The sequence below is a fragment of the Leptodactylus fuscus genome, chromosome 10, assembly GCF_031893055.1.
Source record: "Leptodactylus fuscus isolate aLepFus1 chromosome 10, aLepFus1.hap2, whole genome shotgun sequence".
In the NCBI taxonomy this organism is placed as follows: Eukaryota; Metazoa; Chordata; class Amphibia; order Anura; family Leptodactylidae; genus Leptodactylus; species Leptodactylus fuscus.
Window position 1 is genome coordinate 14,328,622 of NC_134274.1, and position 25,397 is coordinate 14,354,018.

The 25,397-nt window shown below is 38.6% G+C and overlaps 1 protein-coding gene across 18 annotated transcripts in view; it reads right to left on the bottom strand.

The window, feature by feature from the left end:
• Positions 1–25,397, bottom strand: part of EBF3 (EBF transcription factor 3) — a 148,781-nt gene that overhangs the window by 120,016 nt on the left and 3,368 nt on the right. For all 18 annotated transcript variants that reach the window (XM_075257697.1, XM_075257706.1, XM_075257691.1 and 15 more), the window contains exons 4-6: positions 25,288–25,343; positions 21,547–21,620; positions 20,132–20,200 (exon numbers count right to left, since the gene is read on the bottom strand). In XM_075257697.1, coding sequence (XP_075113798.1) covers positions 20,132–20,200; positions 21,547–21,620; positions 25,288–25,343 — 199 coding nt within the window. The remainder of the gene's footprint in view (positions 1–20,131; positions 20,201–21,546; positions 21,621–25,287; positions 25,344–25,397) is intronic.

The window sequence follows — 25,397 nt, forward strand, 5'->3', positions numbered from 1 at the left end:
TTACAACCAGCATAAATATGGGCTCAGTGCTCGTATGAATATGGAGGAATACACCAGACATCCCAGGGCTTCGTGATTGAACATTTTACCAGGGGTTGAAGGATAATTTTTTTCCCTCCCTCCAGATTGACAACACAATCAAGAACAGTAGCAAGTGTCAGTGTCAAAGAGCAAGCCTATATCTTAGTTAGATGTTGTCTAATAGCAATGAATAACAGCAGTCAAAGGTGATGGAGACCGACTCGAATGTGAGATCCTGGCTTGTGTTCCAAGCAATTAAAGTCTCTCGAATCAATGGGGGAGAGAGAGCGAGGCGAGATATTATTTAGTGGAGTTATGGCTCATAAAGTGAACCTGTTGAAGGATGGGAAAGGAGAGAATGCTGGGGCCGTAACCAATAAAATCCCAGTTTGGAGGGGTCTGGAATGTATCAGGCTGACAGAGAATGAAGCTGTAGAGTTTAGGAAGTGACCAGGCCGTCTTAACACCAAGAAGAGATAAGGCTCAATTCCCTGCTGTGTCTGCATCTGATAAGGCAAATTATTCGCACTTTAGGCTTTCAAGTCTTTCCAGCTCTGCACTCATTACAAACGCAAGGTGATATTACTACAAGGGAAGCCTGGGTTAATGGGGTAAACAATATCATGGGCTGTAAAGGTCTACACGGTTAATATGTACCTCGAATTAGACATATACAAGCTACCCAACTCAAGAGGGGTCTACAGACACACAGGAGCTAACCTCTATCATCACCGCACTTGGAGTTGTTGGCCACTGTCAAGATGTTGGACTCTACGAGACTTGGCAAAATTTCCTGCCACAGTAAATCCAAACCATACTACATCCAACACAATACAACCCACAGGGTTTTCTTTAGGGATTAAGTGGGTAATAATCCAGTTCAGGCGGTTTTCCACCCATTTCTTTCAAATGATTCTCTGGAAATAAGGAAACCTTCCATCCGAAGAGAAGGGAACTCACCCAAACCATAGTCTCAACCAAGAAACCTGCCTAAGACTTTAGGCCTTAGCATCCAAGTAAGATGTCAAAACAATGAATTTCATCAATTTTAGTAATTGGTCACCTCTGTCTATAATGTTTTGGTAAAAAGTCTTCAGGTTACGAAAGACCCAGAACCGTCACATTTTTGGTGAGTGGGTTAACATACCAATGGAAGGGTCTCAAGTTTTATTATCATGAAATTATATAGTGGGATCCAAAACCCAAGACCTATGTCAATAGTTACAACCACTTTGGTTCCAAAAAGCTCCTTTTTAAGTATTTCAATAGCCAAGACGCCAACCCAGTCATGAGAACCAGTTGATGTTCCTCACTTAGAAACCTGAAGAACCCTATAAATTTAACGATGTTGAGGGTATACCAGTATAAATATCGGTGACAACCATTTACAAACCCAAAAGCCACCCAAGAACTGGTCACAAAATGTACGGAGTGATAAAATTTACATTAGCGGGTAATAAAGACTACAAGTTGGCTCGTCAAGTCATTAAGCTCATGAACACGGTTACGTCAAGCACTTAAGGTGGCAAAAGTATTGGCCCGAGCGGCACATTTTATAACAACAGTTCTTTCAATAAATAAGACACTGCTTTCTTCTTCTCCCCCCCCCCCCCCCATACCCTCCGCCCCCACTTCCCCATTTTGCTGCCACCAACAGACTTTGATCCATCATCCCCATCGGGTGGTGTAAGAAGTTGTTCCAAGTAATGACTGCAAGGAACATTTGGACAGAAAGGCTAACTATTGCCGGGCAGATAATGGTGTTTACATTAGAGTTTAATCTATCCAATAAGGACACAGCAGTGGTTTAATCTGGACAGGAAGGATGGTAAAGCTAAATTGAATGTTATGTTTAACACAGCTGGACTGAATCACCTTGCAACAGGCGTTAATGGTGGAAATCGCACTTCCAAGGTAACACAACAACAGAATGCATAAACACGAGACGAGCAGGACACCACTGATGTTGTGATCTACGACTTCCTAAGTAGCGATAGGACATTTTGCTGCAAGTTACAACAACAGCTTCTGCTCGAATAACATAACATTGATCCCAGCGCCAAACCATTAATACCTAATTTGTATCCGGAGGACAAGGCCTGTTCATTGAATGCGGTGAGAGACTCCTTAAAGGTTATTTACATTCCTAGGGACCATTTATTTACTAACGCAAACGAAGACGTAGAATTGAAATTTTTCAAATACGATCATTTTTATGCACTAGTAATAATGTTCAAAATCGCCATGTAGTCAATCGTAGGGTAGCCATGGGTGCAATTCCAGAGGCATCCTATGGACAAGTGTGGCACTGTTTTAAGGGAAGGGGGAAGAGCAACTACACTACCTCTCGCCCCGCCATACACATATGTGCTTGGCTTGAATGAGTATGGATGTGTTCTCACTGGACATTAGGAAGCGAGTTGCTTCCAGACACCTCACTCGGTAGGTTCTTGGGGATGTAAAATTCAATCCAACATCACAATCCATCCTGTCCCCTTATAGTCTGTTAGGGAAGAGTTGAGACACCCCAATAGACTATATAATGGGTACAGCGGACATTGTTTTAACATGTACGGAATGATGGACAACCTCAAGAGTAGAAAGAGGACATGTGGCATGGAAGTTGGGAGGGTTGTTTGAAAAATTACCACTGGGGGGGCCAATACATTACACAAGGATTCAAAATTATACAGAAGGGAAAATCCCCCAGTCATGTTCTGTACTGGACAGACCTCGGTTTAACTGTGGCCACTACTGACCAAGCACAGCACCACCCATTGTATAGTGGCAATGCTTGGTATTGCAGCTCATTTCCATTATATGCCATTAGAATGGCAGGGCCACGTCACCAATAAACAAGACAAAGACGTGACGCCCAATATCATCATTCCGAACGACCCCTTTAACAAATGCAGTTTACGAATTAAAGCGCATAGCTCCTGCTGGTGGTTGTAGTCCAACAGAGGCCGAGGCGCTACACCAATTTGTTTCAATCATGAATTTCAGTTTTTCTGTCTTAAGTGCCTCGCTTTACTGCACAACTGCCAAAGCTAACAAAATAAAAGACATCTTAGTCCATTATTTCAGATACAACTGCGATGAACTCCTGCACTTGTCCGGGATTTATTTACCAGCAAAAAGATGTTTGTGAGTGATTTCTGCAATTTTAAAAGCGCTCTTTAGTTCCACTCTGCTGAGATCAGGCCTGGAGGGTCATGGCTGGTGATTTGGTGGGATCAGCTTCCAGTTAAGAAAAAGAAAATTTACTTCCAAACAGATAAAAAATATATATATATATATATAATATCGTCTACTGTTGTCTAATATGGTCATGTCTGATTAAACACCCTGCGAGGGAAAAGCATCTCTGCAAAGTTCCCATCGATGAGTAAACAGAACTTCCTTACAGGATACAACAAGGCGAACGAGATTTTTTTTTTTCATAATCAACTAAAAAAAAAAAAATTTGAAAAGAAAAAAAAAAACAAATTGGATTTTAGCTATCGCAAAGAAATTAATTCCAGATTGGCCTCGTTGTGTTTCAATGTGAGTGGGTTGTCTAGTAGGTTTGGCTGGATAATTTCATTTTAAAAGTATCTCTAAAATGTGCCATCCCCCGGGCTTTGTGGTTTTCTCCATCATTATATAACTGTAAACTTCTGGATGTAAAAGATTGGATAATTTCTTTCAGATGTTTCAGCGTTTCCAGAAAACTTGGACAATATGTTTGTGAACCACTTGGTAACTAGGAGTAACCATTGAAAGGTTAGCAAGGAGGCAATGTTAAATCATACCCATGGAAAAAAAATAGAACGGTCTCCGCTTAACTCTTTCACTCCTTGAGGTGGTCGTACATATTTCACGTGGACCTTTTTGGCCGGGCTGTCCACTGATCTAACGTTTTTGGAGTCTTAAACTGTCACCCGATGGATAATGTCAAGGTTGGATATCAATGTGATAGATAATGTTGGGGAAAGAAGTTGAATTTCAATGTTGGAGAGAAGCCACCCACCACCAGAGTGGTCTGGTAGCGGTTTACGCCTCTCCCCAATCAGTTGGCTCCCCGTATCTTGGTTTGGTCAAGTGTGTTAGAAATAGCCGTTGGGCATCAGTTATTGGAAGTGTAGGAGGAAAAAGTAGGATTAGACCGAGAATCTACTTGGCCATAGTCCAACACTATGGGGCTCAAGGATGGATCAATGTTCTATAGACAAGGAAAGCGTGAAGCTATGGAGGAAAATATCACGCTGGAGATCAGAGAGGTAACTTGAAGCTTCTGGCCCTGAAAACAAAATTTGTAACAGGGCCTCAAACTAGGAGGAATTATTTTGTAGAGGGGACTTTTTGACCTCAAGGCTCCCCAGACAGCTCGATAGTTAGCCCGTGCTCTGTAAATACTGTATACTTATCAAGTTGGTGCAAAGTTGAATGAATATACTCTTGCAGTGTGTTTATCCATGCAACATACTGATAGTGATGTTGACTTCAGATTCACCAAGAATCCGCGCCAACGTTGAAAGTGGATGGGTTGAAGGCTGGGGCATGGACAGAACCAACAACCAATACTCCTGAGATGACAGAAACCAATGCCATGGTCCAGTAGAGGATACATCCAATTCATGATCTCATCATGAATCTGATGAATCCTCCACAATGGCAGCGATCAAGACCAGAATATAACACACTGGTCTTGATAAATCCACCATAGTTGAGCTCCATGGTGGACATTCTCTTGACGTCTGTGCCTAACTTGACCATAGACCACCATTAGCCAAATCTATACCAAAAGAGTGTCCATTTGGCCGCTATATCTTTGTCCCAACTGTATATATAACATCAATGCTTATCAAAACAATTGTATATAAAGACCATTTTCTAGGTTTCTGTCAACGCAAGTCAAGCATCGAGGTTAAGAGTTCCACCTTGGGCGTGATTTATTTGTTCCCTTCAAATAATACACCCAATGGTATAACGCTAGCATACGCAGTGAAAAAACTAAAATATAATCCATCCTCCATGTATTACTATAAAATAGCCACAGGAAAAAAAATAATCCTGTCTCTTCTTTCCTTTATGACAACGAGAAGTCTCTTTGAGAAAGGAACTCATTTATATTTTACACACACGGCTTTATGTCAATGGACTAACACAGAGCAATTCTGTTTAGAGTATTGGACTTGCTGCTGTGACGCCCAAGAAAGTTTTTTATTGTTAATCAATGGCAATCAATTGTGAGCCTTGATGTTAAATACGGATCAATACCGCCGGGCTGCAGATGAGATCTGATTTCAACTGGTGAGCAAACCTGCAAAGAAGGGTTGGTAATCATAAGGTAAGTCAAGACTCGGAACATAAGTCAGGCAAATTACTGTGGGTCGTAAACTATCCTTTATGCCTCCGAAGCAGGACAAACACAGATATAAAGTCATATTTCATTACCTCGGAGAGTTCACCTCATTGTTTTTAGAATATAATTTTTGCAGGAGTACAAAAAAAAATAAAAAAAATAAATAAAAAAATGAGAAGAATAAGCCAGTGCTCGAGATACCGCACAGTGGACGAGTGGTGTAACTGCAGTTTTGCCAACTCCACTGAGTATAGTTATACCTATGGCCCATGAATCTCATTTTATGCGATTAAGAACCATAAAAATTCAATAGCTTTTCTTCTGCAATTCACATTTTACCTGGTGAAATATCATAAGAATTTCATTATCTTTGCAGCTGTTGCCTAAGATCAAGCAAAGGTTATTATCCTCTTCCAAAAACACTATAGAATATGTACGAAAATGTCAGGAGACTGGGCATTAAAAGCTAGATTAAAAAAAGAGAGAGAAAAAGTCGGAAATTTTTAGAATAAACCGCCTGTGATTTATCTCGAATTCTCAATAAAAACATAAAATTTCCAAAGATCCTTGCACAAACATGTAACGCTCAGCGCGGATCAGCGCGCATTAGTATGTTAACCTCTTAGGTGGCCACGATTAAGATGAAGATCTGTATGGATTGTTGCATTAAACCCATCGTATCATACCGGCCTGTTAAAAGCGTTACAAAAAAAAAACAAGGGCCGTCAGTGGTATAAGAAGGTGATTGATCAAAAAGCCCTGAAAATCGTGAGGATTCTGTATAGTCCTTTGGCTTCAACTGCTATGTTTCCATCTATGGTGATAAATTAGCATTAGATGGAACCTAATGAGTTTACTAAACATTTGGGATTTGTGCTAATAAACTAGCTGGCTGTGAACTAGCAGAAAGAATGAGCAATCCCTGAGCACCCTCTTATCTCTGTAACATGACAGTTATACCACGGTTCCAATCTGTGATCAATTCATCATCCTAGCACCATTGTACATTCTTCAGAAAAAAAGATAATTACTGCATCCCTGGATCAGAACACTCATATTTCCTTAAAACTGCAGGTCCTGATAGCGCGCACTGTCACCACTTCCTTAGAGCTGCACTCTACAACTCTATTTATGATCATTATTTTCGCCTAAACAAGCCTTCCCCCCCCCCCCCCTAACTTGATAACGAAATCTGCAATGATGAGAAGGGAACAGTAAAGGCATTGTTCCCTCGGTGGAGTGCTTTCACGTTCAGCACAGACTGCTGACAAATATTATATTCAGGGCATTAACTAAAGTTTCCAGCTTAGAGGGAGAAATTAGGACCATTCCCTTTAAAACGGGGTCACTAGTTGGGGGGGGGGGGGTAGGGAGTCAAAAATAGAGGCTGGGAAATGCGTGAAGGTGCGGAGTCTTAAGTCTTAGTAAAAATATTACAAATGCACCATGGGTAAAATAAATTTTTGGATTATTTCCTTTAATTTTTTTCTACATTTACGTTGGTTTTATCCTAGATTTTTTTTTTTAATTTTTGTGGATTCAATTTTTTCCCGTTTTTAGGTATTTTTAGAATTTTTAAATTTCTTTGCTATTATTTTTTTTACAAAATTGTAATGTTTATTGTGAATGCTTTTTATATTTGACACACCCACATCTCTCTCTCTCTCTCTCTCTCTCTCTCTCTCTCTCTCTCTCTCTCTCTCTCTCTCTCTCTCTCTCTCTATATATATATATATATATATATATATGTATTATTTACTAATTATTTACTAATATATTTATATTTTTATTTTATATTGATTATATATATATATTTACATTGTATAATATATATATATATTTTATTTTTAATTATATATATATATATATATATTTATATTGTACTATATATATATATTTATTTATATATATTTATATTGTATTATATATATATATACATTTTTTTTTTAATTTACTAATATATTTAGATTTTTATTATATATATATTTATATTGTAATATATATATATATATATATATATATATATATATAATTTTTTTTATTATTACTATTTTTATATATATTTATATTGTAATACATATATATATATATATATATATATATATATATATTTATTTATTTATTTATTTTTTATTATAATTTTTTTTTTTTTGCATAGTGGTCAACTTTGTTTTACCTCCAGCACATGCAATAAATTACCCAAGCACCAAGCCCCCTCTAAAACAATGTAAATTAGTTACTGCTTACAGCCTAATAAATGGGAACAAATGTGTTTTGGACTGGAGAGAGGGTTCTGGATGCAGTAATTGCTGGGAGTAATTATAGTCAGGTCTGAGGAAACATGAACATTGATTCACTTGTAAAGACAAATAGCCTAAAGAAATTACATTACCAAAAGAATGCATTCAGCTAAGGACAGGCTTCTTCCAAATCTCCCTCCCCTGCCATTGGAGCTGGGCTCCTACTGGCCCCATACAAGTGAATGCAGAGTGATGGTCCCGATAATGATGCACCAAAGGCCACAAGGTATGGAGGGTAATTACTGCAAAAATGGCTGCCCCGGCAAGGTATGCATGTTCCTTATCACTATGGGCTATGGAAGAGATTATTAACTTGCATAAGTCATTTATAGGTTGAAATTAATGATCTTTGGGAAAAGTATTGTTATATTTAGAACCGATGTGTCAAATGTAACAAATTGTTCTTATTCCGGCATTTTATTTTCCAAATCCATTGAGCTTCCCTTGGGCCTGACTGTAGCCAAGGACCAATACACACATCTTACAAGTAACAGATGACTTCACTGCTTTGTCCATATCAGTGCCCATTGACCTCAAATTGTTGGGACTAACACCATGTCCAATTCCATCTATTCCCCCCACCCCCTCTTGTTTCCTAACCCAATCTTTTTGTGTCAAAGGACAAATTGCTACAGTATACTTGGAAAATAGAAATAGATGGGGGGGGGACCTCACTTTGGCTGCATTTCAGGAAGAGAATATCAAGAAATAAATGACAGAGGAGATTCGACCGGGGGGACGACGGCGTCCAAGCATATTGATTTGATTTACAAAAACCTGCCTAATGTGAAGGAAATGCTGTGGGTGTGAATACATACTTAACTACAGAAAAATCCCATTTGTTTCTCTCATTAAATGCCACTCATAAGTCTCGGCAGACGTTGCGCTATGTTTTCACAGGCTCATCCAATTAAAGCTGGACAGTCCCTTTAGTAAGTAAGAACATAACACAACGCATTTCAGGTTTCGGAGCTAAGAAGTTAGAATGGCCCGGCCAAGTAAAAACCTGATTGTCTCGCTATGTTGGGGGTAATATAGGGGGCCTTAAACCATAACCAAGTCATACTTTTACCCTCAAAAATTTCAATACAATTTTTTATGTTCCATATACCCAATGGTTCAATGGGAAGACGATGCCCTCGTATATGGGTAGGAGTCAATTGCTTCAATACTATAGGGTGTAGAATTGTAAGTTATGATCTTTGCATTGTCTAATTTTTAAGGCAATTAGCGAGACACATAAAACAACGCGTTTCCATCCCAAAGGCCTTCGCTTCCTTATGCCGTTAATGACAGAAGGTGGAAAAATTTAAAATCTACTTTGGACTATTGAAAAAAAAAATCTTGACAATCCACACAATACCCAACACCAATTCAGTTTCCTGGCTATTATCCCATCTAAAAGGAACCTGTGCCCTTTCATTAGACATTAATAACCCTTCTCCAACTGTTGGGGTTTTAGGTTTACTTTTTTTTTTTTTTGGTCTCCCAACTTAATTGAGCCTTCTGTGCCTTTGCAGGCTGAGCAGAGCTTGTGAAAGGGTTAATTTGCCGAGCACCACTACTGCATTCATGAACAAGAAGTGTCCATTATACTACTCACAATCAAGCCAGTCCTTTCACTGCACATATGTCACTGTTATATGACACTACGAGCCCCTGGAACTGGTTATTTTCTTTATTCCTAGATCCCACCCGGCCAGATTCATTACCAGTTTTTGCTTTCTTTTTTTTTAACTGATTATTTTGCAGAGATTTAAAAAAAAATTCCAAAATTTTTTTTGAAAAATATAAAAAAATTTAAGTAAATTTTGCAAATAAAAAAAATGCAAACGATCACTGCTTAGTCTTGCAGAGACTGGTACCATTAGGACAACTGGCCAGCCACATGTTAACTCCTAACAAGCTCCTCCATGCTTCTAGCATGGCAACAGGAGTCCAGTGAGTGATAGGTCAGAAGCTGCACTTTCTCACCAGATGTGTAACAGTGTTTCGTCTCTCAGTAGAGACAAGCTGGAGCCGTCTCTTTCCGTTAGCTAGGGCCATGCTACATGTCTTACAACAACACAAATGTATGTCTTTTCCTTTCCACACATGTTAAACTCATTTCCTAGTGAATTATTGAGAAAACACAATACTGTCTCTACTGCCATTTCCAAACTATGCGTTTCGATTTATTCACCCATAACCTCACATTAAGGGATGACTTGCTGAGAAAATTATGGTAGAAGTATCACATTAACCCACTGTACCTTTTTGGAATATTTTATAATTTTTTTGGAATTTTTTTTTGGGGGGTGGGTATTTTTTTTCTTTCTGGGTCTTTTTTTTTTTTTGGGGGGGGGGTGTTTATTTGTTTGGGAGGGGGTGGGCAACTTGCACACTAATCCAAACTACAACTGAACAAACTTAGGCTACACTAACCATAACAATCCTATAACCCCATAAGAACCTTTATCCATATAAACAAATGGCACTAACACCACTTTTTTTTTGGGGGGGGGACTCTTTGGAGGTTGGATATTTTTTTTTCGGGGGTATACTTTTTCTGGTGGGGTGTATTTTTTTATTTTTGGGATTTTTTTGAGTGGGTGTATTTTTGTAGGGTCTATTTATTTACTTATTTTTTGGGAGCGGTGTACTGTATGGGGGTGCATTTATTTTGGGGGGGAAGGGGTGTATTTTTTGGGGGGAGTTATAATTATTTTGGAGGGTAGATATTTTTAAATTTTGGGGGATTTTTTTTTTTGGAGAGGTGTATTTTTTGGTGGGGTGTGTTTATTTTTATTTTGTGGAGTGGGTGTATTCTTGGGGGGTGTATTTACTTATTTTTTATGGGGTGTATTGTATGGGGGTGTATATTTTTTGTGAGAGGGTGTATTTTTTGGGGGTAGATATTTCAAAAAAAATTGGGATATTTTTTGGAGGGGTGTATTTTTTTAGTGGGGTGTATTTATTTATTTTTTGGCAGGAGGTGTATTTTATGGAGGTGTATTTCTTTACTTATCTTTTTACGGGGCTGTATTGTATGGGGGTGTATATTTTTTGGGAGGGGGTGTATTTTTTGTGGGGGAGTTGTAATTATGTTTTGGAGGGTAGATATTTCAAAAAATTTTGGGATATTTTTAGGAGGGGTGTAATTTTTAGTGAGGTGTATTTATTTATTTTTTTGGGAGGGGTGTATTTTATGGAGGGTGTAATTATTTACTTATTTTTTTGGGAGGGGGTGTATTTTATGGGGGGGTATATTTATTTCTTTGGAAGGGGTGGGCAACTTGAACACTAATCCAAACTCCAACTGAACAAACGTAAGGAGTTAAGTCCGCTTGGCTTGGATATAATTACAAACTTAGGCTACACTAACCATAACAATCCCATAAACCACATAAGAACCTTTATCCATATAAACAAATGGCACTAACACCACATTTTTTTATTTCAATTTTTTTTTTTTAATTTCTATAAACTGACTCCATTAATCTGCAGCTCCGAACAGTATTTTCACTGATCCGCACACTTTATGTGAAAACCCCAAGTAACGCCATGTCAGTTTCATAGTCTGTATAGTTTTGACCGCAAACATTTTTGAAAGATTCCCCATTAAGATAAACTAACAAGAGGAGCTTGTGTTCTGGCAACCTCCTCGACTTGAATGGTTTTCATTTTCTTGGAGTGCAAGTTTTGCAAGCCCTGCCAAGTACAGGTTAAGCTCCCAAATTTTTTTTTCACTTCCTGTAGCCTTCCTTGTCAATCACTTCCTGGCCTTCTCGAAGTGTCAATTTCTATCACTGGAGATTTAATCTGCCATTGCTTCCATCAGATATTCCACTGCCACAACAATCAAGGAGTCTTAAGTGTATCATTAGCCCCCCTACAAGGAACCCGAGAAATGCAGCATGGGCTATCTAATCCTCACCACATGTATGGAACCGCTGCGCTCTCTCTGTTTTCATTTTACTAGTAAATGAGAAAATGTAAACCGTAGGGAATTAAAACAAAATGTATATACACATGTTCTGAATGCATGCTCCTCCATAAACATATAGATGCGAGTACACCGCGTACCACACAGGCGCTCCGCACAAATATGTATACAGCATGGACAACCGACCCGCCATGCAGAGGAATAAAAATGCAATCTAATTTTTTTTTTTAGCAAAATTTAGCAATTTTGCAATTTAATTTTGCAAAATTCATGCAATGAGGAGGCCAATAGATGCCTTAGAAGTCTGGGTTGAATTGCATTTAACTCTTTGCACAGTTTGCACATCATGGCTACGACTTAGACTTCACATTGCATAAGACATTGGTTTACATCCAGTAGGTGTAGACGCAGGATGGCAGAATTGTCATCTACTATCAGGCTTATGCCAGCTCTGTGCAAATGCCACTCTAGATTTGCTCGGAGATTCATCACGCCACATTATGGGTTAAATCACCCAAAGTACGATGAACAGTCAATGACTTCTATGTGAGTTTAACATCATTTCTGAGACTTTAACCCGTAACTGAGGCCTAGTGGCGCTGCCTCAATGACAACGCTTGTCAAATTACATTCTCAGAAGGGGAACCATGAAACAACTCAACCAATACTATTTAACTAGCTCTTCAGAAGTCCACCAGGAAACGACAATTCCTGTGACAGTATGATAAAGCTGAATACACAGCCAAAGACCATGCGCCGAATCCAAGCCACATTAACACTACCCACCACACTGCATAGACATGAATGGGATACGACCCATCGTGAGAATACAATGATCACAACTTCATCAGGACGCCAGTCTGACAATTAGAAGAACTTCCAAAAACTTTATCGCCCTGACTATATAGAAAGCAAATTCAGCACTGCTACATCTGTATTACAGCTGCCATCCATGACTCGTATAAGACAGGCACAATGCAAGTACTTGGCCTGATGCATTCTAGGTTTTATTCCTTTATGTCTTTTCTATATGCCTCTTCAGAATGTCAAGTGTCAAGTCAAGTGTCAAGAAGAAGAAGAGGGGAAAAAAGTGAGAGAGAAGAGGAGGAAAAGGAGATGGAGGCAAAGAAGAAAATGGATCATGCAAGAAGAATGAAGAGAGAAAGGAGATGGAGGAGGAATAAAACATATAATAAGAGATGAAGAAGAGGTGAAGAAATAAAACCATACAACGAGGAGGAAATAGAAGATGATAGAGAAAAGAAGTAGGAGGAAGAGAAACACAGGAAAGAAGAAGAGGAAAAGAGAGATGGAAGACTAGAAATAAAAGGAGACGTGGAAGAGGGAAAATGGTGAAGGAAGAAGAGGGAAAGAAAATTGGGAGGAGGAATAAGTAAAAATATACAGTAAAGACAGAAAGGACATGATGAGGAAGAAGGAAAAAAAAAAGAAGTGGAAGAGACACTAAGATAGAAGAAGACAAGAAAGAAAAGGAGATGAGGAACAGGAATGGCACAGAAGAAAAAGAGGAAACGAAGATGAGGAAGAAGTAGCAGAAGAGGAAGAAGAAGAAAATGTATAATGAATAAGAAGTGGGAATGAAATGGATGATGAAGATGAATACAAAGCAAGAATAAAGAAGAGGAAGACAAACAAGTGAAAGTGGAAGTTGGGCAGGGAGAAGATAAGAAAGAAACAGAGATGGTGAAAGACGATAAAGAATAAGAAAAAGCATTTATGATAGTTCTATAAACCCTGGACATGGCCTATGACACCAATCGCCACGAAACATGTTGGTTCCATAACTGGTCCCACATCTACATCACACCTTTCAGGCTCCTTAGTATAATCTAGTTCTTAAAAAAAAGACCATTGACCACTTTTAACCTAACTGTGACTACAAGAAGCCCCACATAGACTGTAATGTGTCGCTTGGCTCCTCGCGTTGGCCAGTTGTAAGCAAACAATAAAACATCCACTTCTCGTTAAGTAAATAATTTGACAGACTGCTTAGAAAGTAATGAGAACTCGCTACTTAAAATCAGAACTTGCTGTGTTGCGCTGCACTGCTAGATCAAAGATTACCGCGCTAATGAACACAGCGGAGAGTTTACTTACTAAAGGCAACCTTCCATTTCTTCAACAGTCTTTTATTTAAGCAAGTGACTTCCAAGATGGGAGTGAATACAGCCTTGTAAACAATCACTAAGCCTAGTGAACAGCCGAGTGTTAGGTCACAAGGAGATGATAATAAACTTCACAGAATACAGAGAAATATTCACTTTATGACCCAAAACTCCAGCACATTCCCTATCTGATTGCTCCTTCCTGTTAGGCCAAAAACATTAACTCAGTCGATTTTTCCATGGCCTCGTCCAAGTCATCAAAGAAAACTACATAGGCCTGCAGTATCTTTCCTTTTCACCTGATAAGGCCACAACAGAAGCACAGAATGGTTAATATCAGAGGAACTCACGGCTATAGTTTTTGACAGGGCTCTCCGAGAACCCACCCACCCACTTCCGCACAAACACATACTGCTTTCATATGTTTTACAGCAATACGAGGATGCCAGAGGTCTGTGTACTTCAAGAGGTTGGGTGGCTCTATCAAACCGTGCAGGGAGGAGAAGACCATTAAAAAAAAATTATGAAAAATGGCTAAGTCGTTGACCCTGTTTCTTCGGTGTTGGCCTAGCCTAACGCGTTTCGATTCAGAATCACGCCTTGTCACCCCTACTTGATCTGCCACTAATAATACATCCGAGAGGGTTTCCTATCATATCTGCTATTACTGGAGAGGTTAGAAGTGGATACTTGTACAATGTTTTAAAATTAGTGGGGTCGGATGCAGTGCTCGGAATTTTGATGTGGAATAGATTTGCCTAGTGGACATGAAGAGATAGAGGTTGAAAAATTTGGTAAAAATTTGCAACAGTCGAATCGTGTTATGGCCGTGATCGTGAAATGACAAACTCGCTTTCGTGACCTATGAAGGCTACACGTGATCTTAGAAGAAGAATGAAGATATAGATCTAGGAATCTCACTTTATCGGCCCTCATTACCGCCAACAACAACAGAGTTCCTACCCATAGGATGTCCTCCTATTCCCCAACCATTACAAGGATGGCTGAATAATGTTGACACGACTTAGATCATGTCAAAAATTATCCATAATCTGACCTTATTCCAAGACTACATTTATAAGACTGGAGGTGTTAATCTTTCACTCACTAATTCTGTGTCAGGCAGCAACATGGCCATTCATCAAAATTTTCCTATATCCTTGAAATCAATGCCAAATTTACGGGAGAAGGGGGGGGGGAGACCAGAGAGGAGCTGTTTACTCACAAAATAACAATTTATTACAGAGGTCTCTGAACCATGCCAACACCTTGTAAAGCAGAAGTCATAGCGCAAGATCATCTAGACAGAAACCACGTTGGCGTAAAAAAAAATAAAAAATTAAAAGGTTAAAAAAGAAAAATTAAAAATCTAAAATAAAGCGGTTTGACCGTCTTGAGGGCGTTATGCAAATGCTACGACACTTTGTCATTTCCAAAGTTAAACAAAACAATCGTCGCGTGCAGGTTATCCAAATTCTACTGAAAAGAAATCCTTGGATCTCTAAGTGATGTGTAATTAAAATTATTAGAAAAAAATCCTCCTTGACAGGCCAAGGCTTAGCCAAAATGTAAATGACATTAAAGAAGACAATGAATTTAATTTTATTTAATGTCCCTTTTTGCAGATCCTCATTTACATAGCATTTTTAACAAAAGCATTGACCTTATAAATGCTGGCATTTGTACAGCTTCCGCAGCGCTGGATTTAATCATGCTTTCACAAAGCCATGAGGGAGAGCCCTCGAAGTTCTCTCTGGTTGGGGAAAGGGGTAGGAATATTTAAAATAAAAAAAAAAAAAAAAAGGGAAAAAAAGCAAAAATAATGCAAAAAAAAAAAAATATTGGAAAAACACTGGAACTGGTCAAATGTTTACCCTCCTTCCTTCTGGAAACAACCTGACATGGAGAGTGTAAAAGGTCTAGGGAATATCCCATAGCTGTTTGTAAGGCTCTGTAATAATCATACATAATCGTTTGGAAATATAGCTAATAAAAAATATAATGAGTGCTCAGCAAAATCGGCATTAGGCCCAAATTACATGATATTAATACTAGAACAGGTGCAGAAAGGCGCTTTAAATGAGGTAAATGAATAAAATGTCCCAGAGCACAACTGTGTGCACTGACAAAAAGTCAATCACATGAATAATTCAGCGACTAGGGCTGCCAGCAAAGGTCAGCTTTCTATGACCTTTGAGACAGGAAGTGAAAGGAAACACTGTTTGCTACAAAAACTCCAATCAGTCTTCAGCTACTGTTTTACAATTAGGAAAAAAAAAATGTATTACTCAATAAAAAAAATTAAAAAAAAAAAACACCATCAGGTATTCCTGCCATTCAAAAAATTGCCAATTTTTTTTTGTTATACTTTTGCCTATTTTGCGGTTTTTTTTGCTCATTTAGTCATACTTTTAGATTTTTAGCATTTTTTTATTACATTTTTTAAAATTTTTTATATATTTTTTTATTTTTTATTCTTTTTGCTGATTTATTAATGTTTTTGTATTTTTTTATTTTTTGCTCATTTATTAGTTTTTATATATTTTTGCTCATTAATGTATCCAATTTTTTTATTTATTTTTTTTTTCTAAGTGTTGGACATGACATAACTCTACAACTCCACCACTATGAAATTTAGCAGCAGCTGTTAAATATGGCAAAAGTTTTTTTTTTCTTTTTCTTCTTCTTAGTCTTTCCCCCTTCCCCAAATCTCAAGCTTTTCCAACTCTGTATGAAAGAAAATGGGATAAACAGATGTCTGGCTTCCATACAGGAAAGTAGGACACACTTGGAATGATAAGTCTCCTAAACTCTATAGAATAATGCCAAATTTATTTGGAGGGGGGCATTACTACCCACGGAGATGCCAACCAGCAGTATGTCTGTGATGGCACCATCTGGAAATACATTGCAGAGCATGCTATTAGTGATACAGAGTACCCAGCCTCTGGGCTGCCAGGGCTTCTCCAGTTTGCTGCTTCATGTTTTCATAGTAATGTAATCCCTGCCTCCCTCTTTCTTCCTCCACAATCAGTCTTTTCACTTCCCAACACGCAGAAATGAGCTCCTTGTGTACAGAGAAGTCAAACAAGGGAAAAGAAGAAAAAAAAAACTCCTCCAAGTGGAAGTACAGTAGAATGGATCTCACCAGGAATTTCCATAGGTTGCAATAAAACATGGTATGTGATGGCTGAAAAGAATTATATCGGCCTATAGTGTGGTTTGGGTTTAGAAGTCACAGCAGCATCCTGTAATCATTTACAGCTATAGGAATGTACCGGTGAAATAGGATAGATTTATCTGTCCATAGCTGTGATATGTAGACAATGGGTGTTCCTAATGAGGAACATCTGCTTTTGTGTTTTCCAAGAAAACATTATTCCACTATGAATATGATACCCTCATCCTTTTCAGAAATACCACAAAGAAAATAGAGACCCCCCCCTCTGCCTTTCTTATTATACCAATTTTTTTTAAGAAAAAAAAAATCCCCACAGAATGTTTTAGGGCTATTTTTATTGCTTACACTTCCTGCAATTTTTTTACATTTTTTTTTTATTTTTTTTTTTACATTTTTTTTTTATTTTTTACATTGTTGGTTTTTTACTTTTTTTTTTTTACTTTTTTTTTTTTTTAATTAACCATTTATTTATTTTTGCTACTTTTATTTCCAGATTTCAAATCTTCAAAATTCTAAACAAATTCAGCAAATGAATTTCATGTTGATCTCCAAAAAGGGAAAATGACAACTCCATTCATTTGTTGCCATTACTGTGGCAAATCTGTCACACTTGGGCCGATAATGTTGCTTGACAGGTATTTTCAACAGACGAAGTCTTATATAAAATAGAGGATTATAAAGCTTTGCATAGGTTTTTTTTTTTTTTTTTTTTTTTTTATTACATTCTCATTACTGTCAAGACTTATTCTAGTGAATGGAAGTAGTAAGTAAGGAAAGTATCTAAGCCTGAATGATGTCCAAAGGCCGGGGGAAAGCTAATGAGATATAATTGTGCATATATCACTTTAACGCCAAGTAGCCATGTGGTCACACTACTTGTGGAGAACTGTAAATTGACCAAAATAACTAGAATGCTACAGTATTAAACATTGCAATTTGGAAGGAGCCCTGGCCAATAAAGCAGGACAAGACATTAAATATCACTATTAGGAAATGAACCTTTTGCCAGCTCCTCATTTAATAGCCAGGATTTCCGCCTCGATGTATTTTTGACAATTTTCACATTTTTTTTATTATTATTTTAATATTTTCTCAATCTATTTTTGACTATTTTAATTTTTTTTTTTATTAATTTCCTCATTTTAATTTTTGACCATTTTTGAATTTTTTTTTTATTTCTCCAATGTGTCTGCCAATTTTCCATTTTTATTATTTTTTAACAATTTTCACACTTTTTTTATTTCCTTAATTTTTTTTTTATTTCCTCCATTCCTTCTTAACCATTTTTTTTAAATTAATATTCCACTTTTTGACATTCAATATTTCCTCTCCGCAAGTAGCAAATTATAATCTATAACCGTAGGGTCATAGGACTGCTATACTGTAAGTGTGATGTCATCATGGCTCTTAAAGGAAGATTTTTTTAAAAAAAATACTATGTTCGGACTAAAATTGAAAAAAATGATTGAAATTCCTATAAAATTGTCATATCTTTAAATTTAGAAGCACGGCAGATTTTTCCATCAATAATTAAGATCTCCAAAGCATTTATGTGAGGCGTAAATGGAGTTTCAATCTTCCTTATTCAAATAAACATGGTGAAGCCATTAACTAAATGTTTCTTTGATTTTTTTTTTTCTCCGTTCTTCCCTTCTGATGCTTCCAGAATATCAAATTATAAGGCACTTGTCTAAGGTACAAATACAGTTTCAATTTGCACTTGAAATACTTCAATATAACAATAATCAGTTGTATAATTCATCTAGCACTAGATAGCTGATGTATCCCTCCCGATACATTAATGAACGGATTAGAAAATCAGACTTTCCTAAAGTCAAAGAACACTCCATGCAAAGTGGATCAGATGACAAAAAAAAAATGTCATAGGCACAGATGGAGTCGCACTGTTAAAAGCCTTCAATTTTTTTAATTTTTTTTTTTTTATCGCCGTCATTAACGCGTAAGAGATGACACATGTAAGGCCAAAGTCGTGATAGGATCTATGATATCATTGTAAATTTTCAAAAAATTCAAAAATTAAGACCGATACATTGTTACTTTTTGAAATTTTGACGTTGGGATTCTACGAAGTGTCGGACTTGTTGCCTGACAACGTCTCGGAGTGGAGGGAACAACTGGCCAAACCTATTTGATTACTAATAAGAGAGATGTCCCTCCTGTCAGATACCTAACATTCCCCACTAAGCAAACAGATATTCCGCCTAGTTAAACATTAGCATTGCTCTCTACTAGTGGTTGCATATTTCTGGAGGCTTAACTGTAGGACTTTTCCGGATTTAATTTTTCACTCGCTGGACAGCAAAGTTCATGATCAAAAGATAAATTTGTAATGAAAGCTGTTGAAATGCAACCCCCCCCCCCCCAACCACACGCACACCCCGCCACCCCTACCACCCCTACCACCAGTCAAAACATTGGAAACCTCCCTCTTTTCACATTCAAATGGCCTGGCGTTGGGTACCATCTATGCACCGACTGCCAATCATACATATGCCATATGATTGGCCCAACATGAAGGGGAGGGGGGGGGTCATTTGGTAATATCACAAGCATCAATATTATCCGAGAAGGGTTTTGTAAATTCCAAAAAACTATATCAAATCAATGCCATAAACCCAAAGACGACATCCAGCTGACATGTTTGCCTAAATGCATTTCAGGAAATGCAACCAGCATGTGCAATCAGTTTCAATTAGGGGAACTTTGGTTTGTTAGTTACCTATTTGCTTTGCAACGTAAATGACAGCTAGAATTGGGGGGGAAATTAGAATGCATTTCCAACTTAATTGATGGCAGATTAAATTAATTTTAACATTGGACAACAAACGCAATACTCCGCCACCCAGGTCTCTACCGGAGGGGGCAATGCCACTGCCGAAAAAAAAAACTAGAATGAACCACTTGTTAACGAATTAGCACAATGCATTCTCTGACATCTCTTTACACTTAAAGCCAAAAAAAAAACAAAAAACCCTCGCTAGGCAGGAGAGCTCGCCACCGTGAGAGCAGAAGCAGATGAAACTGCTTCCCCTGACAACTCACAAGTAATTACCGATTCCCTACAGAGGGATGCACCAGGTTTCCAAGTCAACCCACCTGGACACGGTAACAGCCGAGGACAATGAGCAGCGGAATAAACTCAAAGCTGCACTACAAAAACATGGATCCGTGGGGTACAGAACAGAGCACATGTAAAAGAGCAGATCTTACCTGTCAATGATAACAGGGTCTGAGGGGGTTTCGTTCCTGTTGCCACAACTTTTCTTGTCGCAGCATCGACTGGGAAACAGAAAAAAATAACAAAATTTCAAGAAAAATTCCCACTTGGAACAGGAGGCTAGGCCCAAATATTTGCACTAAAAAAAAAAATATCAAATTTTGCGAGGAGAAGGAGGGAGGTCTGGGAATAACTTTTCATAGCCTCAGCTTTTGTTTACCTCTAATTGTCAAGCTGTTATTTTTTTTTTTGGGAAAAGACGCGAGACGCAACCTTCAACCGATATTTCTTTCGGGCATTTATTAATTATGACTACAAAGGCATGAAGGCATCGATGGGAAAGTTCCATTGTTCCTCCTTCTAAGCCTACCTTAACTCCATTATTGAAACTTTAATTAAAGCAGAAATGAAACAAAAATGTTATGCTGCTTGCATTCTAAAAAAGCATACTTGTATAATGGTTACATGTCTAAATTAGCTAAATTAACACCATATGGTAGGCAAAGTATATAAAGCCTTTTAAAGCTGACAGCTAAAGTGATTAAAGAAAAGTCTACAGTCTTCCACTTACAGCTTAAATCACATCTGTGCACTTTCTATGTTAATTGCAGAACATGCAGAAGTGGATAATAAAGAAATTCCACTTTATTGGTTGTAATTTATATTTATTACCTGATATGAGGAAAAGTCAGCTTTTGTATATTAGAGCTGCAACAATATGTCTGCTCGCAAATGGCATATAGGCAATAAGCATATTAGCAAGGAATAGGATGCCCCTTAGAGTATGAGGAGCGCTACTGTAGCCCGAGGTGCACGACGCCGCTCCGTCCCCCCCACCCCTCCCGTTATTTTACATGCCACACGCACAAATCCAATGATGCGTTTTTTATTCGCCACATAGAGGTGAAAGTCTTGAAGAAACAGGTGGGAAACTGTTCTTTTGACACAGATCTGGAGCAATGCGCCTGTCATCGAAACATTCTAGGACTGCTCAAGGGAAGAGGTTAAGTGGCGGCATCAAAATCCAATTCTCACATACATGAGCGCTGTAATAAGTACAAAACGCTTTGCGTCTTTAGCATGCAAAAATAAGGCCTAAATAAATAAAAAGGCTCAAGCTGATCTCTCGGCTCCTATAGCATCAATGACAGATCCATCATGCGCGGCCTGTTCTCGTTTTTGAATATATTGGAGTCACACCGGCAACATATTAATCTGCTCGTCCAAACAGTCAGCAGCTTTATCTCCGGCTGCTACAAATGGAAACGCGTTAGTCTCATCTATTTATACAATGCCATGGACTTGGAATAGCTCGCGATGGGTCTATAGGAACGAATGGAATAATCACGTTTCTGGGCCGAGGTTTGGTTAGGCCATGTGTAAGTCGGCAGGTTCGCCCCCCTCTTACCTGCACATGATTTCGTGTGTTAGGAGCACTCTGCACATTTCGGGGTTCTTGTCTTGACCCTCGTAGATAATTGCCTGTGTAAAGGGAATTAAGGAAGAGAGGTGTAAGGATAAAGCCTAGGTAAAAGAATGCACCTGTGCCATGACGAAATTCCCCTGAAGGGGGCGCCATGGCTAAGGTTATGAAAAATGAAAAAAAAAAAAAATCTTCATCCATCCCACAGGGGCTGGACACATGCCTGGTGCTGGCTGACCACACCAAGGCCTTGCTATGCCCTTTCATTCATGTAGGTGGCAGTAACATGCGACAAGGGATCCTCTCTGCCCCTGGCCTATATTCTCCTATTATAAACTAGAGACATAGGCCCTACAATCTACACACTATTAACCTCTACATTATTAGCCGTTTACTGGTGTCAGGGGATCATTAACACCTGCAGTGCTGCCACTGACCTCTCCAGGGTTAAAATGTACCCCCCCCCCCAGCTTCTTGCCTCTCAAGGGGACCACAAATTCCCACACCCCCTTCATGTCCTTTTACTTCTCTGGGGGGTTAATAGGGAATCACAAATTTACCCCATTGCATAGTGGGAATGAATGATCCCCTTCCCTCCCTCCCCTCCCCAATTGAAATGTCAACTCTTACAATACTGGAGCTGGTGATGTTACAGTAGAGCTGACCTCATTTAGGAGAAGATAGCGGGGTTAACCCTTTATGGGAGCAGACAGATAAATAGATACATGCTGCAATATTCTATATGTGTTATAAATAGATACATAGATAATGGCTACATTCTATAGCTGATAGAACTTTCTATAGGTGCATTGTGGTGCACTATTCTATTGCATTCTATTGCAGGGCAGATGTTGTTCCATTTAATATGTTTTGCAGATTTATAAGACTGAATAATTTTATTGCAATGTATAAAATGACAAACAAGTGGGATTTCTCTCCTAAAACCTGGAGGTCCCTGCTCAGAACCTCAAGGAGCCCCCAGCCCTGAGCGCACAATCTGCTGATGACTGGATGATATTTAGGAAGAAAGTGCTAATGGGCAATCTGCTGTTTATTTTGAAAGTGCTAACAATGATTTTTCTTTGGTAAAAAGGCAGAGTGTCTGGGAGTACGGATGACTGGGTTTTGAGCATAGGCTCTGACAGATGGTGTGGGGCTATAGGTGCGCAATCCTAGCTGGATGGAGAAGGATTGGGAAGCGATGGAGGATGGAGGGGGCTGCAGTACAACTTCCTCCAGGGCTGAGTGTCACATATCCCGGCTCTGAGATGTTACTGTATTGCCAGCCATGGACGAGCCAACTTCTAAGCCGGGCTTGGTGCCATAGCAGACCGGCTGAACGCGTTATCATCCTTACGCGGCGCGTTCCAAAAACCAGTGCGCACCCTGCGCAAGGCTAACCCGGGGCTGTGTATCCATAACTCGGTCACACATCATGGACAGAGACTCAACTCCTTCTAATCCAGCGCTAAGCATCTAAGGAGGCTTCATCCAGGTTCCCCTCTTCATCCATCTGGGTTTCATCACTTTACGCGCTGCGCAGCTCCTGCGCCCTGTTCTTCCTAACCAAAATCATCTGGATCAATTGTGTCCTAGACTAGGGAATCACGGAACTAATCCTGAACACATGGAGCCCCCCTTCTATTTATGAGCAGGGGCCTGTCACCTCTTATCCTTCTCAACCATCCAAACCTATGACCCAAACAGACCCGGCAATACGGAATTATTCTACAAAATAATCATAATAAAAAAACAACCTTGGACCTGCTGCTGGACAAGATCTGCAAACTCCTTCCTCTCTACAACTCCTAAAGACATTCCTGGGATTGCAACTTTTTTTTGACACTTTAAGCGCCACTTTAGAGGTTTTTGCGCAAAATGCTTGCGCCGTCCTCATTCCTTTACCACCCGACTACATCTATATTTACAGGGTGTGCGATGTAATAACAGGAGATACAAAAAATACCGCTAAAATTAATTAATTGGAGTTTTAACTTGGTAGTCGGAGGAAAAATTGCAATTTTATGGCTGGACTAATGTGGTGTGTCTTTAGATATTAGCAAAAGCTTCTTAGATCGTTAATTTCTATAGAGCTGCAATGATGCAACAAATTCTGCAAATCCTATCTATAAATAAGAGAGTACTACAACTCCCATGATATTATTATTAGGATTGATGGAGTCGGAGTGTATTGTATTGCAGGATCCGACGCCTGTTGCCTGCGCTGCTGGAAGTGCAGGGGCTACATATGTGGAGTAATAATAAGAATATAACACAACAGCTTTTAATAACAGCCAGTGTTTGCAAACCAGCAGCCTGCACAGACACAACACTGATGTGTCCCTGCACATGTTTGTTGATCCAGGCATTGCTGATTGTCTCCCTCTCCTTCTAGTATTTAGAAATGATTTATTTTTGGTTATGTAGCACAAACAGGAATCCATAAACTGTCGGTTCAGCACCATTGACTCTTTGATCAGTTACTGGGCTATGAGGAGATGAAATGCCCTGGATTCCCTGCTCTGCTCACATGCCACCAGCTAAACGCACAATAAACAGGGACTTGCAGGATTGACCCCTGTTTTTGGCTGTTTTTGTAATTTTTTTGCACTAAAACTTATTCATCAGCTTCATGGCCCCGTTAATTAGTCAGAGGCGATTTCCGAAAACATTTAGCTGTTTGTATACAAAGGAAATAAAAGGGACATTGTCAAGTGGAGAGGGCTCCAGAATGAATGGAGTCCTGTGTACAGCATTGATAGCAGTGCTCAAGGGTCCAGGGTCCCCCTGCCTGCTGCCTGTCACTTCATCTCCTCCTTAGGAGGCGACTCAAGTGGCATCAATGACAAATCCGAAATCAACTGGGCTAAGGAGACAACAGGAAGAACAAGTTTGTTCTTTTGACTGCGCCTAAATATTGGACTGTCAATAGGATGGGGATAGAAGGGATCCCATTAGGGGGCATTATAATGGGTTATTGGAATGATAGATAGATAGATAGATAGATAGATAGATAGATAGATAGATAGATAGATAGATAGATAGATAGATAGATAGATAGATAGATAGATAGATAGATAGATAGATAGATATTATAGATAGATAGATAGATAGATAGATAGATAGATAGATAGATAGATAGATAGATAGATAGATAGATAGATAGATAGACAGGATTGTAGTGCATTGGACTGTCCTGTCCCCCTATATAATTGCCCTGGATTTTATTGATAACCTCACTTGCTATCAGGATAGTTGTACACGACAGGTTAAATTATTTAATAAGCACCTCGGTGTAATTATGTTATTTACAAGCTGTGACAGGGACTGGGTGATGGAGGAAGGAAATGGACGGCTTGTGGTGACCCCTGGAGCTTGGAGCTTGAATTATGGAGATGGGGGGCTAAGAGGTGAATAGAGAGCAGATAGGAACAAGCTGCCATTTCACCTTCCTACATATATAATAATAACATGGGGATCCATACAGTGTGCTCCTGACTCCCTACAACAGATGTGTGTATATATATATATATATATATATATATATATTACTATACACTAACATACATGTATATATATATACATATATATGTTAATATATATATATATATATATATATATATATAAATCTTATATATACACACTGATCATTAGCGCTGCTACAATCTCCATATCCCATTCTATATCACATAGTAAACTTTACACAATGTATCCAAATCTTCTCACCTGTTTGGTCATGGAATCTATTAGCCGTACGTATAAATCTTGTTCAGTTCTAACTCCTGCATAGGGTAAAAAAAATATATATATATGTTGTCAATGAATATAATGATGAT